This window comes from Myotis brandtii, unplaced genomic scaffold (assembly GCF_000412655.1).
Source record: "Myotis brandtii unplaced genomic scaffold, ASM41265v1 scaffold517, whole genome shotgun sequence".
NCBI lineage: Eukaryota > Metazoa > Chordata > Mammalia > Chiroptera > Vespertilionidae > Myotis > Myotis brandtii.
Window position 1 is genome coordinate 2,121,117 of NW_005369706.1, and position 22,119 is coordinate 2,143,235.

A 22,119-nucleotide genomic window follows, 5' to 3' on the forward strand; every position below is an offset into this window, starting at 1 on the left:
AGTAGCAGCACACCCGCGTCAGGGTGCAGCTCTCCCAATGACAGCGAGCACGGCCCCAACCCCATCCTGGGCTCGGAGGTAAGGCCCTGCTGGGTGGACTCTCGGGGCAGTTCTGAGGCTCTGTCTTCCTCTCAGCAGGGGCCCTGGGGCTGCTGGGCTGCTGGGGCTGGGTGTTCTGGGGAAGGCGTGCCCAGGGGTGGAGGTCTGGGACCAGTGACCCCTGCCCTGCTCCCCATGGCAGGCGCTCTTGGGCCAGCGGCTGCGGAGGCAGGAGACCTCTCTGGCCCCGTTCGCCTTGCCGACAGTGTCCTTGCTGCCCGCAATCACACTGGGGCTACCCGCCCCTGCCAGGGTGAGTGGCTGAGGCGCCCTCCCCCATGCCAAGCTCCCCAGCTTCCTTTATCCCTTCTCCTGCTGCCTCACCCATCGCCTTCACTGTTCTCTCTGCTGGAGCCTGCTCCCCTGTGACTCCTCCCGCCTCTCCCCCAGGCTGATGGTGACCGCAGGATCCATCCAACTCTGGGCCCTCGGGGGCCAGTCCTAGGGAGCCCCCATGCTCCCCTCTTCCTGCCCCATGGCCTGGAGTCTGAGGCTGGGGGCACCATGCCCTCTCGTCTGCAGCCCATTCTCCTCCTGGATCCCTCAGTCTCTCACACCCCCCTGCTGACTGGTGAGTCCTGCTGCTTCCCCAGGGGAGGGGCTGGATCCCTGCACCCTGGTAAGGGCTGACCCCCTCCGCTGCCCCATCTTTCTGTGCATCTCCCTGCTGAGTCTCTGCCCCCCACCCATGCCCTGCTTCTTTCCATTCTTCTCCATGGTTCCCCCCTGATGCCACCCCCCACGTTCTTTCCAGTGCCCGGGTTTGGGCCCCTGCCCTTCCACTTTGCCCAGTCCTTACTGACCACCGAGCGGCTCTCTGGGTCAGGCCTCCATTGGCCGCTGAGCCGGACCCGCTCAGAGCCTTTGCCCCCAAGCGCCACCGCCCCCCCATCACTGGGCCCCCTGCAGCCCCGCCTGGAGCGGCTCAACCCTCACGTCCAGCTGATCAAGGTGAGGGGAACTGGGTAGGGGAGGTGGTAGGGGTTGCTTCACTGGGCCCACGGGGGCTGAAAGAAGAAGGGAGGATTTGGAAGGGCAGGGATCTGGAGGGCCGAGAGCTACTTGGCCAATGGCAGCCCAGCCAAATCAATGGCCACCCAGCCCACCATGTCCCACCCCCCACTCCACACTCCAGCATGGCTTCTCAGCGGGCATCTTCCCTCCTCAGAGGTCAGCCAAGCCGAGTGAGAAGCCCCGACTACGGCAGATACCCTCGGCTGAGGACCTGGAGACGGATGGTGGGGGAGTGGGGCCCCCGGGGGATGACAGCCTGGCATGCAGGGGGTCGAGCTCGGGGCAGCATGAAGCCAGAGGCCCTGTTCTCCAGCAGCACCAGCAGGTATGGCAGTGCCCGAGTGCCCCTCAGAGGTGTAGTCAGTTAACGCGGGGGCCTGGCATAGACGGAAGGGAGGGAGATAGGATATCAGTGCAGGGAACAGCCCTGAGACCCACGATGTCTGCCAGATCCACACACACACATGCGCACGCGGTGCATATATGCACGCAGGCACACTTTCACTTACACGTGCACTCCAGCAGCCTGCCAGGCTCCGGGTGAAGCATGTCCCTTGTCCAGCAGTGGGACCAGCCTTTGATGGAGCCATACACATGCCTCCCCTAGTACTTCTCCCCGGGACCAGTTGTACCGTTTCCAGGAAGGTGGCTAGGGCAGGAAGTGGGGCAGAGCCAGGCTCAAGCGCGCTAACCAGCACTCCCACCGTGTGATCAAGCCACGGGGTAAGCATTTGCTAGAGCTGCTGTCGCAAGTACTACACACTGGGCAGCTGAAGCAGCAGCAGTGCATTGCCTCTGTTCTGAAGGCTAAAAGTCTGAAATCCAGGTTGGCAGGATTGGGTCCTTCTGAGAGATGTGAGGGAAGGAGCTGCTCCAGTTCTCTCCTCGGCTCGTAGGCGACTGTCTTCTTCCTGTGTCTTCACATTGTGTTCCTTCCGTCCATGTCTGTATCCCCATTCCTCCTCTTTATACGGACAGGAGTCGTGGTTTAAGGCTCGCTCTAATGGCCTCACGTTACCTTGGTTACCTCTGTAAAGACCCTGTCTCCAGTGAAGGCCACATTCCAAAGTACCAGGGGTTAGGATTTCCTTCATCTATAAGAGTGGGCCCATCAGATGTGGTAGCAGTGGCTCACGCAGGTCCCCATGTCCTCGGGCAGGTGCACGGTCCATGTCCCTGAGATCCCTCACCTGGGTTCTGGCTTTGGAGTCCCGAGGGCCCAGGGAGCTCGGGGGATGGGCCGGTCAGTCTGAGGTGCAGACCTCTGGGGGCTAGTGGGAGTAGGGAGCTTAGAGTCAAAGGCTGGAGCTTGGCTGGGAGGCAAGACTAGAGGCCTCACCCCTGGAATCACACCAGGAAAGGGGCCTGTTTGGAGGTTTCCGAGACGTTGGGCAGAAGCACAGGGAGCAGGATCCTGAGAACCTGGAGACTGAGGCCGCTGTGTCCCGCAGGTGTTCCTCTGGGAGCAGCAGCGACTGGCCGGACGGCTGCCGCGGGTAGGCACTGGGGACCCTGTGCTGCTCTCCCCGGCCCAGGGCGGTCACCGGCTGCTGTCTAGGACTCAGTCATCCCCAGCTGCACCTGCCTCGCTGCCAACGCCAGAGCCCCCCAACCAGGCCCGTGTCCTGCCCAGCTCAGAGGCCCCCGCCAGGACCCTGCCCTTCACCACAGGTAAGCCCTGGATGAGAGTGGGGCAGAAGGAAGGGCTTGGGACACACAGAGGCTGGGGCACGGGTCCATGTCTGCGTCACAGTACCACTCAGGACGAGGCCACAGCACACTTTCTTGGTCTCGTGAGACCCACACAGCGTCTGTGAAGCAGGGGGATAGGTGGTGGTTCTCGTTTTACACACGAGAAGACCAGGCTCAGGAAATCTAAGGTGACAAGCTTGTGGCCAAATAGCAAGCTGGCAGTCAGAACGGGCTAAGAATTGTCAGGAGCTCCTGACAGCTAGTTCAGGCCTTTCAAAAATGACATCTATTGTTTTTGCTCTGCTTGGAGAAAGAGCTCAAAAGCATTTTAGAAGTTTTGCCCGGCCGGCATGGCTCAGTGGTTGAGCATCGACCTATGAACCAGGAGGTCACACTTTGATTCCCGGTCAGGGCACATGCCTGGGTTGCAGGCTCGGTCCCCAGTGGGGGGCATGCAGGAGGCAGCCAATCAATGGTTCTCTCTCATCATTGATGTTTCTATCTGTCCCTTTCCCTTCCTCTCTGAAATCAATAAAAAATACTTTATTTTTTAAAAAGGCATTTTAGAAGTTTTGAAAAATGCAGAAAAAGCATAAAAATCAGCATTCAGTATCCCCCCACCCAGAGGTGGCCACTCTTAAACACTGCTCGATTCTGTCCTTGTCCTGGTCGTCTGTACACACACCACACACAACACCACATGTACCACAGACACAGTACCCCGCTTTATTCAGTTAACATATTACAAACACTTTGTGATATAATCAATCTTCAGAAATGAGGTTTTTATAGTGTTCCATCATAGTACTTTATTTTTATTTAGTGCACGGGGTGGGGGGTGTCCCTCAGCTTGGCCTGCACCCTCTTTCAGTCCAGGACCCCCCTCGCTCCTTACCTCCAGCCTGCTCGCTGCTCCTTACCGCTGGGCTCGCTGCTCCTTAGTGCTGCCGTGGAGGTGGGAGAGGCTCCCACCACTGCCGCTGTCCTCGCCAGCTGTGAGCCCAGCTTCTGGCTGAGCGGCACTCCCCCCTGTGGGAGCGCACTGACCACCAGAGGGCAGCTCCTGCATTGAGCATCTGCCTCCTAGTGGTCAGTGGGCATCATAGTAACCAGTCGTCCTGGTCGTTCCGCCATATGGTCGCTTAGGCTTTTATTATATAGATTTCTTACTGGTTGGGCAGTTAGACGGTTACTTGTTTTTCCTCATTTGAATTTCCTCGTACCTAAACCTTCATTCATCCCTGGGTCAGTCTCAGGGAGTGGCATCCCTGGGTCCAGTGGTGTGAGAATTCTGAAGACCCTGACATCCTAGACTTGCTGAAAGGGACGGTCCCACTGGCAGTGCACAGGGCCTTCCTAGGTGTTCGCTGATCAAGCTGAAACAGACACCCCCCAAAACCGCATCTGTCTTGTCACATGGCCCCGTGTTGCTCTGGGCTTCCCAGCTCCCAGTTTTGGAGTTTCTGTGGAATTCTTTCTCCTCTGGCTCCTATTCGAGTCAAGACATCCAGTGTGAGACCCCAACATCGGGCCTCCCTTTGTTAGGCTCTGAGTTCTTGATGTCGTGGAAAGGTAGTGGCCATGTGAGGAGGATCGGTGTGTCAGGAAGGAAGGTGGGGCTGCGTTGGTGTGCATGTGAGGTGGTGAGGCTGCCTGGGTAAGCAGCCGGGAGTGTGAATTCGTGGGAAGGGCCAAGGTGTAGGATGGGGTGTGGGGTGTGTGTGCCAAGCCTGGTTCCATGTGTGTGTGTGGGGGGGCGCACTGGGGACTCCCTGCGGTCCTGGCTCTGACCCCTGCGCCCCCCAGGGCTGGTGTATGACTCGGTCATGCTGAAGCACCAGTGCTCCTGTGGAGACAACAGCAGGCACCCGGAGCACGCGGGCCGCATCCAGAGCATCTGGTCCCGGCTGCAGGAGCGGGGGCTCCGAGGCCAGTGTGAGGTGAGGAGGTGGGTGGGCGCTGTGGAATCGGGGAGGTAAGAGTAATGGAAGGGAAGGGGCCGAGGGCCTAGAGCCAGCATGAGATGAAGGAGGAGGCGGGTGGTGGTATGGCAGGGAAGGGGGCAAGCAGGGCCTCAGGAGCTCCGTGGGCCCTTCCTCAGTGTCTCCGAGGCCGGAAGGCCTCCCTGGAGGAGCTACAGTCGGTGCACTCCGAGCGGCACGTGCACCTCTACGGCACCAACCCGCTCAGCCGCCTCAAACTGGACAACGGGAAGCTGGCAGGTAGGGGCCAGTGGGGTCTGGGACCCTCGTACCTCCGCTGGCTCACCTTGCCTACCCGTCCCAAATCTCTCCTGTCCCAGCTCTGCCAGCCTGTCCCCCCAGCATCCTTGACATCCCCACGCCTCCCCTGGCCCCTCTGCTGCCCATCCCCTCGCCTGTGCACCCACCCTGGCCCTCTTTCCAGGGCCTCCCTGTGTCCTGGCCAGGCCAGAAGCTGCGAGGGTTCAGCTCACACACACCGGGCCTCTCTCCACAGGGCTCCTGGCACAGCGGATCTTTGTGATGCTGCCCTGTGGTGGAGTTGGGGTAAGTGTGCCCGGGGTTCTCGAGCAGGCATTGCCGCGGGCTCTCAGGTCTCCTTTCCATGCCCCCAGGCCCCACCCTGCCTGCTTGTTCTTGTGGTTCTGCCAGACCCGGCGGGCCAGAGACTTTCCCATAATGCCCCTCTGCTGCCTAGAAGCGCCTTCTGGATAGGTGTGTCCTCAGCCCACCAGTATCTCCTAAGTGTGGAGCCTGTGCCTCACACTTAGAAGGTGCTTGGTAAATGCCGAGTGAGGCTATGAGAGCAGGGCCAAGGTCATCCCTTCATAAGACCCCAGGGGTCGGGCCTGGCCACTCACCGGAGTGAGCCCCCAGGCAGAGTCGGGGCTGCCTGGGCTGGGACTGTGGGTGCCTCCAGTGTCCTTGGGGACTCAGGCACTTCCCTCCCACTCCCCACTTTCCTCCCTCCCTCCTCACACTGCTTGGGGGGCTTCCGGCCTCCCTAGCAGTGCCCGCCTTGCCTGAAAGGTCCCCACAGTGGTTGCCCGCCGGTGTGTGGAGGCAGGGGATGGAGGCCTGGTTTGGAGGGAAATGGGAGCTTAGCTGGGGGGACTGTTGGGAGCCAGTCAGCGCCCTATTCACAACTTCCCATTTCTTACCACTTTCTGATTTTTCCAACTGTTTTTGCTTCTGTTTTCTCCTCCCTCCTCTCCCTCTCTCTCTGTCTCTCTCTCTTTCTCCAGCCTCTTGAGACTCTCTCTGCCTTCCTCGCCTCTCTTGGTTCGCCTCGCCCTTCCCATCTCCCCATCATGCCCCCCGGCCCCTCCCTAGCCTTGAGGCCCAGGGACTGGGTTTGGGGGGCCTCCCAGCCTGGGCTAGGGGCCCTGAGTGGAAGACAGTGGTGCAGACGGCCCCTCGAGCTCCGACGTCCCGCAGGGCCTGAGCAGAGCCAGCTGGGGCTTAAAACCCCCTCCAGGCCCAAACCCCAAGTCCCGCCCAGGTAACGCCATGCCCCCTCCTCTGACCGGGGAGGCAGGCGCCATGCCGCCAGCGCAGTGCTGGCCACATACGGGCTGGTGATGTGACTGAAGCTGGGAAGGAGACGTCATGCTGGGACTGGGGGATACAGGAGGCCTTGCCTTTGGGCGGTGGGGCACTGGGGAGGCAGCACTGTCTGCCCAGCTCCCTGCCCCTGGGGTCCTGGCCATGGGGTGGGCACCACCCAAGGGCCCTGGCTCCCGTGGGAAGCCTTGGATGATGCGGGCCCTGACTCTGGCCCCCACAGGTGGATACTGACACCATCTGGAACGAGCTGCACTCCTCCAATGCAGCCCGCTGGGCCGCCGGCAGCGTAACCGATCTGGCCTTCAAAGTGGCTTCCCGCGAGCTCAAGGTAAGACATCTGGGTTGAAGGTGGGCAAGCCACGGAAGGAGGGAACAGAATGAGGCAGCCAGGGGCCCAGACCCAGGGCCCCAACATCTCATTTCTCTTGGATAGCACCACAGGGTTTTGGAAGGGGAATCAAGAGCTCTGGGGACCAAAATGAGATTTGAACCGTAGGTTCATGTTACTTGGTGGGGAGTCCACCACTGTGACCCTGGGCCTTTGGTCTCTAAGAGACACAGGTCATGATCACCCAGGATCATTTAACATAGACCCAATGTGTGACTGTAGGCAATTTGCAGGAGTCTCTGGACCTCTGTGCATTGGCAGATTGTTTCTTTGCAGTGTTGAAGTTTTTTGGGGTTTTTTTAAAATTGATTTTTAGAGAGAGGAAGGGAGAGGGATAGAGATATAGAAACATCAATGAAACATTGATCGACTGCTCCTGCATGCCCCCTACTGGGGATCGAGCCTGCAACCCAGGCACGTGCCCTAACCGGGAATTGAACCAAGACCTCCTGATTTATAGGTTGATGCTCAACCACTGAGCCACACCGGCCGGGCTCCCCCTGCAATGCTGAAGTTTTATAGACTGGGTTGGTACCTGGGCTGGACACCTTACAGGGGCTTGTCCTGAGGTCCCCCCACCCCGTTGTTTAGGAGCTCAGCCCAAGGTGGTCACGGTGTCCTCAGTGTCAAAGCCCTTTGGTGGGCCTTTGCAGTTAAGGGCACAGAACTGGGTTTAGAATTCTGGCTCCACCATTGACAACCAGGCAACTTTGCACAAATTGCTTAACCCACCTAAACTTCAGATTTCTCCTGTCTGTAAACTAGAGCTAATAATAATGTTTATCTCATGGAGATGTTATGAGGATGAGATCCAGTGTTTATAAAGAGCTTAGCACAGTGCCAGGCACGTAGTTTTGGCCCAACGAACAGCTGTTATTACGAAGTGCTAACAGCCAGGCCACACCAGGCGGGGGTTTCTCTGCTCGCATCCAGCCTGAAAGCAGAGGATGCCAAGCCTGGGGGCTGAGTACCGGGCACTTCAGACCCATCCTGGTCCTGGGAGGAGCTGGGGCTGTGGGCATGTTTATGGAGATGGGGTCAGAGGGCTGGCCCTTCGGTTGATAAGCATTCTTTCCATTTCCAGAACGGTTTTGCTGTGGTTCGGCCCCCAGGACACCATGCGGACCGTTCCACAGCCATGTAAGGTCTGGGGAAGGCCTAGGTGGGATGAGCCTTTTGGGGCTGGACCAGGCCAGGAGGGTAGAGACGGGAGGCCGGACAGGTGGAGGCGCAGGAAGGATGGGCTGTCAGGACTTCTCTTTTCTCCTCCCAGGGGCTTCTGCTTCTTCAACTCCGTGGCCATCGCCTGCCGGCAGCTGCAGCAACAGGGCAAGGCCGGCCGGATCCTCATTGTGGACTGGGTATGTCCAGCCCCTTCAGCCCAGAGCCCTGTGGAAAGAGTTCTGAGCCTGGCGTCAGGAAATGTGGCTTCATGTCCTAGTTCTACACTGGCCTCCCGAGCCTCCGTTTCCCCCTTGTATAAAAGGTGGGAGAAGGCCTTCAGCCATAACAGACTCCCACAATGGGAGGAAGGAACCATTTGAGTGCTGTCTTTTGGCCTCTGTTGGCTTCTTTCTGCGGCTTTAATTTCTGCATTTCCCCTATAGATAGTGACAATAATAGTAACAGCAGATAACATTCCACTAATCACATCCAGACACGGATGGGTTTTACATGTGACATATTTATTCCTGACTGTAACCTGGTTTTCAGACAAAGGAAGTGGGCACAGAGAGGTTAAGTAACTTGCACACAGCCACGCACCTAGTCTGTCCTGAGCCGGATTTGAAACCCGTTGGTTAGTGCTAGCGTACGTGCATCTGAGTATAAGCTGCCCCACTCTGCGCTGACACCTGTGATTGGGACATGCCTGTACAGAAGCTGAGGACAGTAGAGGAGCTTTCCACACGTGCACCCATGCATGGTCCTGTGAGCTACCGACTGCAGAGCCACAGCTTTCCCTAGGATGGATGGCCGTGGGCCTCACGTACCTGCCCCTCTGTACTTGAGCTTGCTTCTCATCACCTGCATCATTCCATGACCTTGGACAAGACACAGTAGTGAGATTTTCTGATGTATCATCCTGGACTCTTCCCTCTCCTCCACTAATCCACTCCCACACACTCTCTCACGGTCAGGTCTGCCCTTGGCATGCTTCCTCCCCTTCAGGGTCTTGTAGGCACCCCCATTCAGCATGTTATATACACATCTCTGCATACATGCAGAGACTGAGGCTCAGAGAGGGCCCATGGATTACTTGGGGCCACTCATCAGTTTGGCTCTAGGAACTCCAGTTTCCTCACCCCGTCTAGGGTCCTGACCCTCAAACTGGTCACTAACCTCAAAACCCTTCCAACCTGCTCCGGTCTCCATCTCTCTAATCCACTGCCCATCTCCCACAGGATGTTCATCATGGCAATGGCACCCAGCACACCTTCTACGAGGACCCCAGTGTGCTCTACATCTCCCTGCATCGCCATGACGATGGCAACTTCTTCCCGGGCAGTGGGGCCGTGGAGGAGGTAACCACGTGTCGGGTCTACCTCTTCCGGCCCCATTGACTCTCCCCCCGTGACCCTTACTCTGCCTCTGTTACAAGTAGCTGTGTGATCCTGAATAGATTGTTTAGCCTCTCTGATCCTGTTTCTCCGTCTGAAAGTGAAGAGGGTATATGAGCTGGTCTGGCATTGCTCTCCTGGGACTCTGCTCTCCTCATGTCTCTCTTGCGTCCTGTTTTCCAGGTGGGAGCTGGCAGCGGTGAGGGCTTCAACGTTAACGTGGCCTGGGCCGGAGGTCTGGATCCCCCAATGGGGGATCCTGAGTACCTGGCTGCTTTCAGGTAAGTGCTCTGAGGCCTAGCCCATCCAGGCCACCCTTTCCTGCCCTTTTTCCCAGCAGCACCAGGTTGGAGGCAATCAGTTGGTTTGTCAGCCTATCCTCATTCAATCACCAGACATTATAAGCCAGCCCAAGGCAAACAAAAGCAAGGGCACTGTTATACTGGCCTCTCGTAGCCTCCAGTTCCAATGTGAAGACAGGAAATAGAATGAAATAGTCAAAGGGTACTTTGTAAAGGCACTTGTTACCAAGAGCCAATGTTGAACTGAGTGCTGGGAGACAGGCAGGTGGAGTGAGCAGAGCAGACATTCAGTCCAAGAAAGCTGCCTGGAGGAGGTGGGCTTTGTGCAGAAGGTGAGAAACTTAAATTGCAGAGAAAGATGATGTCCATATTGGGGGAGTTGCTTAGGAAAAGCCATTCTAGAAGAGCAGCTTTGGGTTCTGTTCAAGAGCCTTTATATATTTCTTTCTGGGGCTCCACCACGCCATTTGGGAAAAGGAAATCTGGAAGTAGGTCTCCAAATACTTTCCTGGAGATATTTTCCATGGGAGCTAATTCTGTAAAAGCCCTGCCCATAGCCCAGGGCTTTGAAAGACACCAAAATGGACCCTAGAGGTGGGACAGGGATGGAGGGAGGCAGCTGTGGGGGTTGGCAGGGGCTGAGGAGGAGAGAGTACATCTGGGTAGCCCAGGATCTCAGAGTCTAGTCACCCTAGTCAGCCCTTAGGTGGTGAGTGGCGAGGTGTGGTGGCAACTAAGTACCGAGTATTTCTAGTCCCTGAGGCTTAAGTGACCTGTACCTTTTTTGTGGCTCTGACCACTGCACTCCATAGACACACACACATACTCTTCTTTCATCCCCTCTGGTACCCCCTTCTTGGCTCCTTCCTGCCTTGTTCCAGTTGAGCACACTTGGTGGCTGAGCCCTTAGGCTCTGTCAGGGTAATGGCACATCCCTGTGCAGAAGCTAAGGTCAAAGAAGTGAGAGGGGCCCTGGCCGGTTTTTCTCAGTGGTTAGAGTGTTGGCCCATTGACCAAAGGGTTGCAGGTTTGATTCTTGGTCAACGGCACATAACTCAGTTGCAGGTTTGACCTCGCCCCCTGTTGGGGCTCAAGTGGGCGGGAGGCAACCAATTGATGTGTCTCTCATGTTGATGTTTCTTTCTCCCTCTCTCCCCCTCCCACTCTCTTAAGAATCAATGGGAAAAATATCCTCAGGTGAGGATTTAAAAAAAAAGAAGGAAGTCAGAGGGATCCATTAATCCTTCTGGGAGACTGAGTATCTTGGAGTCCTAACAGCAGGGTGCCCCACAGTAAAGGTGGTAGAGAGGGCTGGCACCAGTGGGGGCCCTTGGCCTCTGCCCAGCAAGGCTACAGTGTGGTGAGCCCTCCTTCTTGCACCCTCACAGGATAGTCGTGATGCCCATTGCCAGAGAGTTCTCTCCGGACCTGGTCTTGGTGTCGGCTGGGTTTGATGCTGCCGAGGGTCACCCAGCCCCACTGGGTGGCTACCATGTTTCCGCAAAATGTAAGGAGGGCCCAACCTAGGGGAATGAGGGCTAGACTGGGAGGGGAAGGCGGCTGTGTCGGGCCAGGACTGTGAGTGTGAGGACTGAGGTATGACAGCTGGCCCTGGGATTCCCTGGGTTCTCCTAGCCTAGCATAGCCCAGGGCCCTTTCTCACGACCAGCTCCATTCACCATGGAAAGCTTGGCTAAGTCACACCCTGGGGACACAGGAAGCTCAGCCATAGGACTCCCCCGCCCTAAGTGTGTCATTCCCAGGATGGGCTTGCAGCTTCTTTGGAGGGAGGATAGGAGGAGCAGTGTTCTCAGAATCGAGGGAGCCCGCTCACCTGCTGGGCCACGGGGCCTGCAGGACAGAAAGAAAAGATGGTGAGACTCGGTGAAAAAGATGTCGCTGGAGTCGATGCCTCCGGTTCAAGTCCTAACCCTGCCGTTTACTAGCTGTGAACCCTTGTGCAAGGACCTTAACTTCTCTGAGCCCTGAGTGAGGCATACTAATAGGTTTCACATGGGACTCCATGTGAAAGCGCTTGGGATGGTAGAGTTTTGCATCTGCATCATCTATATATATAAAAGCCTAAATGACTATTCGACCTGTAGCTATGATGTGCACTGACCACCAGGGGGCAGATGCTCAATGCACAGGCATGGAGACATGGAACAGACTGATGAATCTCAGAGGGAAGAGGGAAGGGGGGAGGGCAGGAAGAGATTAACCAAAGATCTTATATGCATACTAGAGGCCTGGTGCATGGATTTGTGTACCAGTGGGGTCCCTCAGCCTGGCCTGTGGGGATTGGGCCGAAGCTGGTAGTCCAACATCCCCCGAGGGGTCCCAGATTGCAAGAGGGCGCAGGCCAGGCCAAGGGACCCCACCAGTGCACGAATCCGTGCACGGGGGCTCTAGTCCTATATAATAAAACCCTAATATACAAATCGACCAAACTGTGGATCGACCAGTCGCTATGGTGCACACTAACCACCAGGGGGCAGATGCTCAATGCAGGAGCTGCCCCCTGGTGGTCAGTGTGCTTCCACAGGGGGAGTGCTGCTCAGCCAGAAGCTGGGCTCACAGCTGGCGAGCGCAGAGGCGGTGGTGGGAGCCTCTCTAGCCTCCGAGGCAGCACTAAGGACCCCCTCAGGGGATGTCCGCTTGCGCAGTCTAGGCTGAGGGACCCCCTTCGGCCCCCCTAGTGCACAAATGTTCACGGGGCCTCTAGTTATGTATAAGGGAAGAAGCAAGCAGGGATATAATACGTGGAGAGGGTCCACCTCTCCTCCACCCCTCTCCCTCCCTTCCCTCCCCTTTCCTCAAATATCTAGGTTTTGGGTACATGACGCAGCAGCTGATGAGCTTGGCTGGAGGTGCAGTGGTGCTGGCCTTGGAGGGCGGCCATGACCTCACAGCCATCTGTGACGCCTCCGAGGCCTGTGTGGCTGCTCTTCTGGGCAACAAGGTGAGCTGCTCCCCTCATCCATGCCTCTGTGGGAACAGGAGCCCAGCATTCGCGCAGGACTGCCCCCAAAGAGCAGACAAATGGGGTGCATCCCTGAGGGCCCACAGATAGGGCGGGGATGGCCAGGCCTGGAATAAGAGGGACAGAGCGGATGCCTCTTCCCCAGGTAAGGTCTGGAGCCAGAACCTCCTGCCCTAGGCGGAGCCAGAGGCACATGCCTATCTGTGCCCAGAAACCAGAAAGCCAGGGCCCTTGGTGTGGGGGAGACCTGGGCTATGGGTCCCCAAGACTGGTGGTTGATGTACTATTTTCTTCCGTAGGTGGATCCCCTCGCAGAAAAAGGCTGGAAACAGAAACCCAACCTCAACGCCATCCGTTCTCTGGAAGCTGTGATCCGGGTGCACAGTGAGTGTAGAGAGAGGACACCCACTGACCCTAGACTTGGGAGAACCTCAGGGGTGCTGTTCCCAGTCACCAGAGCTTCCACTGCCAGCCAGGCTAGGGACCTTGGGGCTGGTCAGGAATGGGCTTCCTATCAGTTACCTCAGCCGGATGGTGGGGCAGCCACCCCAAGAGCGGATACCCTCAGAGCCTCCACACGGGCCCCGCAGGGACCACCAGACAGTGGCCTGCCTCCTCAAGGCAGGGCTGAGCTCCGATCTCCACCACAGCCCCAGGCCAGGGCCAGTGAACAGCTACACTCAGGCTCGTTTGTTAACAGTGCTGGTTCCCACCTCAACCCTCAGTCCTGGCCACAAGGGCCTCGGACGCTCTGCCTGTTTGGGGGGCTGGGTCTTAAGATAATCCCACATTTGGAAAGCACTTTAAAATTTCCATTTCAACTCAGTATCTATGGAGCATTTTGTGTAAATACCCATGATCTAGGCTAGGGATACAAAAAAGGAACAAATTAGGTTTCCTTGCATCTGGGCTCAGTAAGGGCACGCAGGGAACATAAAGGTGTTGCGGGAACTTTGTACAGAGCCCTCGCTCTGGGCGTGTTCCCTGGACCTGACTTCTCACAAGAGTAGGCAGGGTGGGCACGTCCATGTGGGAGCCCGGGGCGGGTGAGTAGCTAGGTGGCCACCCCGTGATGACAGTCAGCTCTCCCCGTGCTGGGTCCTGGGCTGACCATTGCTGGACTGACCATCTGCTCCTGTCCTGTGTTCTGGGCTGACCATTGCTTGGGGCTGATGCCCTTAGGAACCATGCACCTGTGGGAATAGGCTAGAGGCGACCTTTCAGCCAAAGGCGGGGGAGAATGGCTTGGGCACCTATGAGGCCACCTCACAGCCATGCTGAATGCTCTGCTCACTTTGTCAGGGCTGTGGGGGCCAAGTCGAGGAAGGTTGTGTCTTGAGGTAGAGGCAGGTGAGAGAACTGACCGCAGATTGAGGATACGGCCGCTACTCTTGGACCCTGGCCTGAGATGTTCGGTCTCCGTACCGGTCTAGGATGTGTGGGGAGGCAGGCGGGAGGACTTGCTTTCCCCAACCCTCTCTGACTAGGCTTCTTGTCCCAGGTAAATACTGGGGCTGCATGCAGCGCCTGGCCTCCTGTCCAGAATCCTGGGTGCCCAGGGTGCCAGGAGCTGACGCAGAAGAAGTGGAGGCAGTGACTGCACTGGCATCCCTCTCCGTTGGCATCCTGGCTGAAGAGAGGTAATACCGACCCCCGGCCGGCAGCCTCGCCACCTCTTGAGCCCTTCCAACCTAAGGATCCCAGATTCCAGCCCAGCCTTCTTGGGAAGGTGGGCTGAGGCCCTCTCTGCAGCCCCTGGCCCCCCAGCAACCCCATGCTTATCCTCCCCCAGGCCCTCAGAGCAGCTGGTGGAGGAGGAAGAACCTATGAATCTCTAAGGCTTTGGAATAATTCTGCCGGCCCATCCTGCCCTTCCGACCTGGTTCTCTTCTTACCTCTGGCAATAGTACCTGCTCCTGGGGTTTTCAGAGGTCCTCTGGGCAGGTAGTTGTGGCCAGAGAACAGTCCCTTGACAGTCACTCCAAGGAGACTGAAAAGGCCCCTGGGTCTAGGATAGGGACCAAAGAGGACCCTGAGGAGGCAGGCAGGGCAGCCGGCCAACCCCCTGTAGGGCTCTCCTAAAAACAGAGTCTGCCCATGTGGGGTCCAGGCCCTACTGGGCCCCCATTCCTCAGGACTGCACGGAGGACTGGCTCAGTCAGGCCCACCCATAACCACTATTCTTGGCGCTGTAGACCCTGGACTTTGCACACAGCCCCAGGCTCCACACAGAAATGTGAACTTGGCCTCAGCCAGGGTAGCCCTTCCTAGGCTCTGAGGGCTGGAGTGGGGGGGAGGGAGACAGATAGGAGGAGCCAAGGGGTCCTATATCCCTGAGTGCAGGGGGAGTCCCTCCTCTTGCCTGTTTACTCAAATGACTATGGAAGCCACCCCAACCCCGCACCACCACCGGGCAGTGAGACAAAGCTCCCTCGAGAGCAGTCATCATTAGGCCTCCTCTGGTGCCGACCATCTCAGTGCCCTGGTGGAGGAGAAGGGTGCTCTTGGAGTTCCGTGCTTCCTGATCCAATGGTGCCAAACCCTCATCTCCCCTCAGAAGCACAGTGTGACCCCCAGGGATCCCTCGGTCACTGCCCCCTCCAGGAGTGTTCTCTTTCTGGGGTGTCTCCCACCCCAGCTCCAACTCCTGCCCCACATAGGACTAGCTTGGCTGAGGGGGAAGGGGGTGGGAGAGTAGATGCAAGACATGGGGGAGGGGAGGCAGACTGGCAAAGTCAAGGCTTCTGGGGCCAAGAAGGATAGTATGTGTGTGCGAATGTGTGCGAGAGTGTGTGTGTGCGTGTGTGCGTGTGCGTACATGTCTTCCCTCGGACAACCATACCCTGTGTATGTATGCATGTTTTTGTAAAAAAGAGAAAAAAATGGAAAAAAATCTGAACAATAAATGTTTTATTTGCTTTAAAGGTGCACATGACAGGGGATGGGGTGTGCAGGGGGCACACAGCTCCACAGCACAGCGTGCGTCTGTTCGCTGTGGAGAAGAAGGGACCAGCTCCCCCCCAGCTCCTTGCCCCTTGTGGAGCTGCCCTGCAGGAAGAATCCATTCTGAACACTCCAGCTGCCCCTGCCTGCCCCACCTGGGGTAGTAAGGAGGTGGCAGCTTTGGGCTGAGTCCATAGACAGAGGGCCCACTGTGGGGTGGAGGGGGGGCGGGCAGGTATATAGCTGCTCAGACCCTGCTCACTAAGGCCTCCCCAAAGAGTCGTGAATCAGACTTACCTGGTTCCAGTCCCAGCTGGGAGGTCAGTTGTGTCATGTCACCTCTAGGGGCCTCTGTTTCCCAGTTAAAGGCTCCAGAAATAGACACTTTATGGTTCCTGCTCTAATGCACCATGACTTCTTAAGCGTATACTGAGCCTCAAAGAGAGAAGAGGTGAGGCCACAGGCCTGGACAAGCTCAGTGCATGCCAAGATGATGGTGCCAGGGCTGCCAGCGCCTGTCTCTCTGGCTCTGAGTGGGCCAGGCTTGTCCAGCCTGCGGGAGGAGAGCCTCATGACCTCAGACCTGGCCCCAAGCCCTCACAGCCTGGGAGAGTATGAAGGGAAGAGGATCTATCCCCTTCCCATCTGTCCTGCTTCTTGGGTGACAGACACTAAACCCCATCTGTCCTGGCTGAGGCTGTGTCCATGGGCATCCTCACCCCGGCCAGGGTGTGCCGAGAGCCAGAGGAGGGGAGTCAAGCCGGTGGGTTCCCCCCTGCCAAGGGGACCAGAGGGAGAGGGTCTCCAGCCCCTGAGACACCAACCCCTCCCCTGCCCGCCAGGGCACATTGTGAGCTAAGGAAATGGCTTTACGAGACAACTAGAGACCCAGCACCACCAGCCCTCCCACCCACTGCTCTCACAATCCCCCCAAGAAACAACCAGAGGCTGTCTGATACAAACAGTTGCTGTATTTCTGCTTAAGTGACAGTAACACAGATAAGGCAAAGAGCTGAGGAGGGAAAGGGGTAGACCGTGCAAAATGGCAACCTAACATAAAAAGACACACATATCAGTAGCCTCTTCCCTCCCGAGTCAGGGGAGCCCTTGGGCCAGTGTATGGGCAGAGAGCAGGTTTATCCTTCAAGAGGGAGGTAAAAAAAAGATATAAGCTCTAGGTGAGGGGCAGGAGTTGCGGGGGGCGGGGGGGCATCTCATAGCAGGGGGTGTTCTGGGTGTAACCAGGGGCAGGTGTGAGCAGGCCGAGTGGAAATGCAGGGCTGCAGGTGTGTAGGCACAGATCTGGGGTCCTTCCGGCCTACACCATGCTGCCCCCTACTCAAGCCCTTCTGGGGGCAGGAGCACCTTCCCCAAGATCCTTAGTCTGGCCTCATGTGGGGAGTCCTGCTCTGAGGTGTGTGGTGCGTGTAAGAGGGAGGACTTGGGTGGTGACGGAGATGACTGACCAGCACGCTCGGGAGGCCAGCTCAGGGTGGGACAGGGACACTGAACTCTCTGCCCAAGACCTTGGGGGAACAACAGGATGGGATGCTGGGGTTTGGGGTGAGGTCTCTACTGGAGACCCCTTACTTGACCTTCCCTTCCCAGGTTTCCACCCTGGTCTGAGGGAAAGTCCCTGGGGCAGCAGGGACCAGATCACCTGCCCCCAGGCATGGGTCAAGGCCTCTTTGCCCCTCAACTGTTGCCTTGGCCCTTACAAAGCTTCCTCACTGAGTGCTAAGAAAATAGATCTATTTGAAAAGCTTCCCTCCAGCCAGGCTAATGAGGAGCAACAGAGCAGGACCCCTTTCCACCACCCCCAGGTCTCCCCCAAAGTGGATGGGGACAGTGTCCTGGGAGACCAAAGTCTTCCTGTTGTGTATTTCCTGCCACGGTGCTGGGGTACCCCAGGGGTGGGACAGTCCCACCTGATGTCTCAGAAGCTGAGTCCAGGTCCTGAGGACCCCAGGGTGCAGAGATCTCACCCCCTGGGTCAGAAATCGCTGAGGATGCTGATGTCGGCAAAGTCAGCCCGGTAGCGGTGGGCGTAGAGGCTGAGCAGGAAGGCCCACTTGAAGGCAATGAAGCTCCAAACGCAGGACAGGTAGTAGCTGTTGGGGTCTTTGAGGCCTGCAAGGGAGAGGAGCCCGACTGTGACTCTAGAGGGCCTTGCCCTCTTCCCCAGCCCCCATCCCACAAGGCTGGGGCCGCCCTCTCCAACCTCCAATAGAGGCTGAACCAGCCTTCAGGGTTTGCAGGCAGTGGGATGAGGGAAGGTCAGGGCTGGCCATTCACAGGTGTGGCATCTTTTGCTTTTGTCACTTTTACCCTCGGCCACTTCCAACCCGCTTGAACCTGCCTGAACATCAGATTCCCTAGGGTCAGGGACAAGGGCCTTTGGCTTCTTGCTGGTTGCAGCCACCAGGGGGCACTGCCATCCTACTACATGTGCTCAGCACTTCCCACACATTTCACTGAACCCTTCCAACCCCAGGGTATGGCTACTCTCATTCAACCCACTCTAACAGTGAGAAAACTGAGACACAGGAGGTTAAGTGATCTGGCCAGTCCCTTGGATGTAAGCGCCGCCCTCCAGTCCCCTCCCCCCCGCCCCCCCAGCACTGGCCCTCACTCTGGTGTCGGGTGATGGCCAGCACAAGGAAGTTGCAGAAGGTGGCAATGGAGACGGCTGAGAAGAGGACGCCCACGAAGAAGAAGCCACGCAGCCCCTTGAGCCAGGTCCTCCAGTAATCCTGCATGTACATTATGTGCGTCACCAGGACCCACAGTGCCAGCACACCTGTGGGACAGACTTGGTCAGAGGGACAGACACTGCCATCACCCTCTCCTCCCAGCCTCCAGCCAGTGACCCCGGGTCCTCCAGGGACTTTTAGGACCCCTAGGCCAGACCTATTTCTGGGTTAGGAAATGCTGAAATACAGAGTGTTGGTCTTTACAGTCTCATGACTCTGGAATGGAGTTTTTGGAGGCTACAGGGCCTGTGATATCACGAGGGCCTGATTGCAAGAGCAGATAAGGGAATCTCTTCAGTCACACAGTCGAGATCGGCAAAAATATAAAACCATGCCATTCTCCCTATTTGTTTTGGAAAACATGACTGTTTCCTTACACAGATATTACTTGTGCTAATTCAATGTGATTTTTAATATTTTAAATGCTTACAAATGTTCTCAGTTATAATTTCTAATATGGCACATACAGATATAACCCACATAAAATTTTCTTGGGGTTTCACTACTTTTTAAGAGTGTAAAGGGGCCCAGCCTGAGGGCCACAGATGTGGGAAGCGGTCCTCCCACCCTGATGTTCCTCCACCCAGCCCGCAGGGCTTTCAAGACCTTGCTCATGGCCATACCCCCCGTCACTCCCTCCAGTTTGCTGCAAAGGGCAGGCCTGATGCCCTCAGCCTTTCCTGGGTCCGCCCTCTGGGCCAGGCTGGGCATTTCCCCTACAATGCCAGCTGCTGCTCAGCCAATACGAGTGCCCTCTGTGCCAGGCTGTGCCTGCCGCACAGCCTAAAGAGTGGAACAAATATCAACTCCATTGGCAAGGGTCCGGAGCGGGCCTGCAGGGTCCCTGCAAGGAATGAGGAAAGAGGCAGAGCCAGCTGCAAGCCTGGCAGGTGTGGCCGCACAGGCCGGGGGTCCTAGGAGTCAAGAGATCTGTGCACACATGCACCGGAAGGATGGACATCTAGTTGGGGAAAGTGGTTGGTTATCTGTGGCAAGAAAGAGAAGAAAAGGAAGTTGATAAGGAGGTGGGGGTGGGAAAAGTGCTTTGACTGAATCTATGATATTTTAATTCTTAGGCTGGGTGGTAAGTGTAAGAGTGTTTATGAAATTATCCACCCTTTTTCAGTTGCCCAAAATATTTCATAAAAACGTTTTTTAAATTAGGGAAAACAAGGCAGAGGGGAGCATCATCACAGAGCTATGCTCTGGTCACCAACCCAGAAGTTGCCACAATTTAGGCAGCCTGGTAAGGGATGAAAACCATGAGACTGCCAGCCAGGAAGCCTGGGGCCATACTCCATGGCACTCCCTCATGACCTCTCAGAGCCTTAGTGTTTCATATCTAAGGATGGATAAGCCCAAAGGTCCCGCCAGCATGGAAACTTGGAGACTCCAGTTCCACCCTAGTGAGGTGCAGCCCTGCCAACGCTGCAGCTTCCCCTCCCGCCGTTTCACCCACACTCTCCCAGCTCTGCCCCTGCCCACCCCAACCTTCCAAGAGGACTGTGGGGCCTGGAACATGGGTCCCTCCACCTCTGAGATCAGGATGAGTCTGAACAAGCATCTCTCCATGGCCAAGGCAGGAAGTGGGAGCAGGCCAGGGGTGGACAGAGTAGCAACCCCACGGCGTCAGCTCACATCTTCTGTGATCTGGGTTGTGTGCCAGCCACCCTTCCCAGAGTCTTTGCCTATCTTCTCACATGCATCCTAGGTGTTCATTTGGAGAGCCAATGGCTTCTTAAAGGGCCCAAGAAAGAGGCTTGTCACTGAGTACGTTTGAGGAACAGTCAGAATGGCACCAGTCTGGGCCAGCCCCGTTGCCCTCTGTCTCTTTAACATGCCATGGAGTGGCTGGGGTAGCTGAGCTCTCAGATCCTCTGCCACTCAAAGATTCTGGAAGCTAGCTCAGGAGAAAAATAAGGTCAGAGCCATGCCTCTGTGACTCAGCAATTTCTGGGTTAGGAGATGCTGAAATACAGGCCTCTAGAAATGCCCTCTCTTAGCCCCCAAAACACCCACCCCCTACATATACCCACGTGCCAAAAGGGCTGAGCAGGAGGAAAAGGCAGATGGCTATCTTGTGTGTTCCAGGTCCCAGGTCTTTGTTAATTAGCAGGCACAACCTTCCCCACCTCTCCCTTCCCCTGCACACAGGGCTCACCTCCAAACAGCAGCCAAGCCTGGAAGCAGGCCCGGTCTCACCTACCCCAGCTCTCACCACTCTCTGTGGAAGAAGGACCTCCCTCACCAACTCCACCCAAAGGTGCTCCGTGAAGGAGCAGGAGCCCCCACTGGCCCCTCGACAGGAGGCAACTGTCCCTCAGCCCCACTCCCTCTAGGACACTGTGGGCTCCAGGAGCCTGGTCTGCACAATCCAGGCAGAACGGACAGGTCCCCAGGCCCACCCACACGCATGTCCATGCCAGACCTCACCCCTCACTCCACCCAACCTGCTTCCAGGAACAGAAACCCTGCTTCTCTCAGGGAAAAGCAAGGCCCAGAGCTCCTCTCACTCAGAGCTCCCCTGGGAAGAACACAGAGCCATTTGGACTCCTGGGGCAACTTTTCTATTCTTTTCCTCTTTCCTTGTCTGCTAGATGAAGAGTAAGAGTGTGCGTGTTTCCCCAGGGTTCCCACAGCAAAGCTTCCTTCTGCAGCTGCCTTTCCTCCAAGCTTCTTCCCGGCACCACCAGGATGGGAGAGAGCGGGTCTCCACCCATGAACGCTCTTCCCGCTGGCCCCAGGGCCCCAGGCTCACCCTGTCCCAGAAACCAGCACCCCACTGGCCACTGCCTGCTACCCAGGAAGAAGGCACACACTAGGGCTGCCCTCTGGTGACTCGGCAGTTTCTGAGCTAGAAAATGCCAAGTCAGAAGTGGGGTGTTCACAAGTCAGTAAATTCGCTGATGCATCACCCCGAAAAGAGGAAGGAGTCTGACTGGCGACAGCCTCTCAGAACCCACTCAGGGTGGAGAGGGCACGTGGGTAGCCCTGGCCAGGCAAGCCCTCCCTTGCCCCACCACACCACCGCCAAGCAGCTATGGCTCTTCCATGGCCACCGCCTGGATGTCCAAGGCCAGACTGTCAGGGAGGCACCAGGACCTTGCTCCCGCTGATCGCTGCCCTGGTGCCCAACTCCACAGCTGGCCTGCCTCAGAGGGAAGCCTGCAGGGACGGACAGGGCAGAGTTGGGGTCAGAGGGAAGCCCCAGGACTCCCTGGAGCATAAGCTAGAGGGCCTAGTTCAGTGATGGCGAACCTTTTGAGCTCGGCGTGTCAGCATTTTGAAAAACCCTAACTTAACTCTGGTGCCGTGTCATATATAGAAATTTTTTGATATTTGCAACCATAGTAAAACAAAGACTTATATTTTTGATATTTATTTTATATATTTAAATGCCATTTAACAAAGAAAAATCAACCAAAAAAATGAGTTCGCGTGTCACCTCTGACACGCGTGTCATAGGTTCGCCATCACTGGCCTAGTTCATGGCTCTCCAACAGGCAGCTGTGAGATGAATGAGAGAGGACACAAATTGCAACATTACAGGCCTGAAAAGCGTGTGGGGGGTGGGTAGAGGGGTGGGAGGAGAGGGTTGGAGGATGGGGGTGGGTAGGGTGTCTCTAAGATCATCTCCTTCACTGGCATCTCCCCCCACTCCTTACAGACGAGGAAACTGAGGCCCAGAAGGCATTGATGGGCCCAAGGTCACACAGCCTGGGCTCACTACACCAGGCCAGACTCCCAGCACACCCAGCTCTGATCCCAGGGACGGCCCTCCCTCCTCACCCCCAAACAGCCCCCATCTCAGGTCTTATCAGTACAACCACAGCGCCTGG

The 22,119-nt window shown here is 56.9% G+C and overlaps 2 protein-coding genes across 3 annotated transcripts in view; one reads left to right on the top strand and one right to left on the bottom strand.

The window, feature by feature from the left end:
- The window catches only part of HDAC7 (histone deacetylase 7), a 29,757-nt gene extending 14,300 nt beyond the window's left edge, over positions 1-15,457 (top strand). Inside the window, 19 exon segments of the mRNA XM_014548606.1 lie at positions 1-78; positions 242-352; positions 490-670; positions 854-1,050; positions 1,268-1,438; positions 2,565-2,784; positions 4,612-4,745; positions 4,907-5,027; positions 5,284-5,333; positions 6,574-6,681; positions 7,826-7,881; positions 8,015-8,102; positions 9,144-9,263; positions 9,483-9,580; positions 10,990-11,108; positions 12,430-12,563; positions 12,884-12,968; positions 14,086-14,224; positions 14,377-15,457. Of these exon segments, the coding sequence (XP_014404092.1) occupies positions 1-78; positions 242-352; positions 490-670; positions 854-1,050; positions 1,268-1,438; positions 2,565-2,784; positions 4,612-4,745; positions 4,907-5,027; positions 5,284-5,333; positions 6,574-6,681; positions 7,826-7,881; positions 8,015-8,102; positions 9,144-9,263; positions 9,483-9,580; positions 10,990-11,108; positions 12,430-12,563; positions 12,884-12,968; positions 14,086-14,224; positions 14,377-14,422 (2,256 nt within the window). The 3' untranslated portion in view covers positions 14,423-15,457.
- Positions 15,458-16,478: 1,021 nt separating this feature from the next.
- SLC48A1 (solute carrier family 48 (heme transporter), member 1) lies at positions 16,479-20,486 on the bottom strand. 2 transcript variants are annotated; one of them, XM_014548608.1, is made up of 4 exons: positions 19,981-20,486; positions 18,904-19,266; positions 18,160-18,327; positions 16,479-17,657 (listed from the first exon to the last, which is right to left on the bottom strand). In XM_014548608.1, the coding sequence occupies exons 2-4, from the start codon at positions 18,989-18,991 to the stop codon at positions 17,521-17,523; spliced, it is 393 nt and encodes a 130-aa protein (XP_014404094.1). In that variant the 5' UTR covers positions 18,992-19,266; positions 19,981-20,486; the 3' UTR covers positions 16,479-17,520. The 2 variants fall into 2 exon arrangements, with proteins under 2 accessions (XP_014404094.1, XP_014404093.1); XM_014548607.1 differs by lacking the exon at positions 19,981-20,486 and having other exon boundaries at positions 18,904-19,676.
- Positions 20,487-22,119: the final 1,633 nt, after the last annotated feature.

What these genes read in the sequence shown, in the direction of transcription:
- SLC48A1 (XM_014548608.1), bottom strand. Translation starts at nt 18,991, where the DNA reads ATGCCCAGCCTGGCCCAGAGGGCGGACCCAGGAAAGGCTGAGGGCATC. An exon ending in ACTGGAGGGAGTGACGGGGG is followed by an intron (nt 18,328 to 18,903) that starts GTATGGCCATGA and finishes TCTGTCCCACAG; the next exon opens with GTGTGCTGGCACTGTGGGTC. An exon ending in GGCCATCACCCGACACCAGA is followed by an intron (nt 17,658 to 18,159) that starts GTGAGGGCCAGT and finishes TCTCCCTTGCAG; the next exon opens with GCCTCAAAGACCCCAACAGC.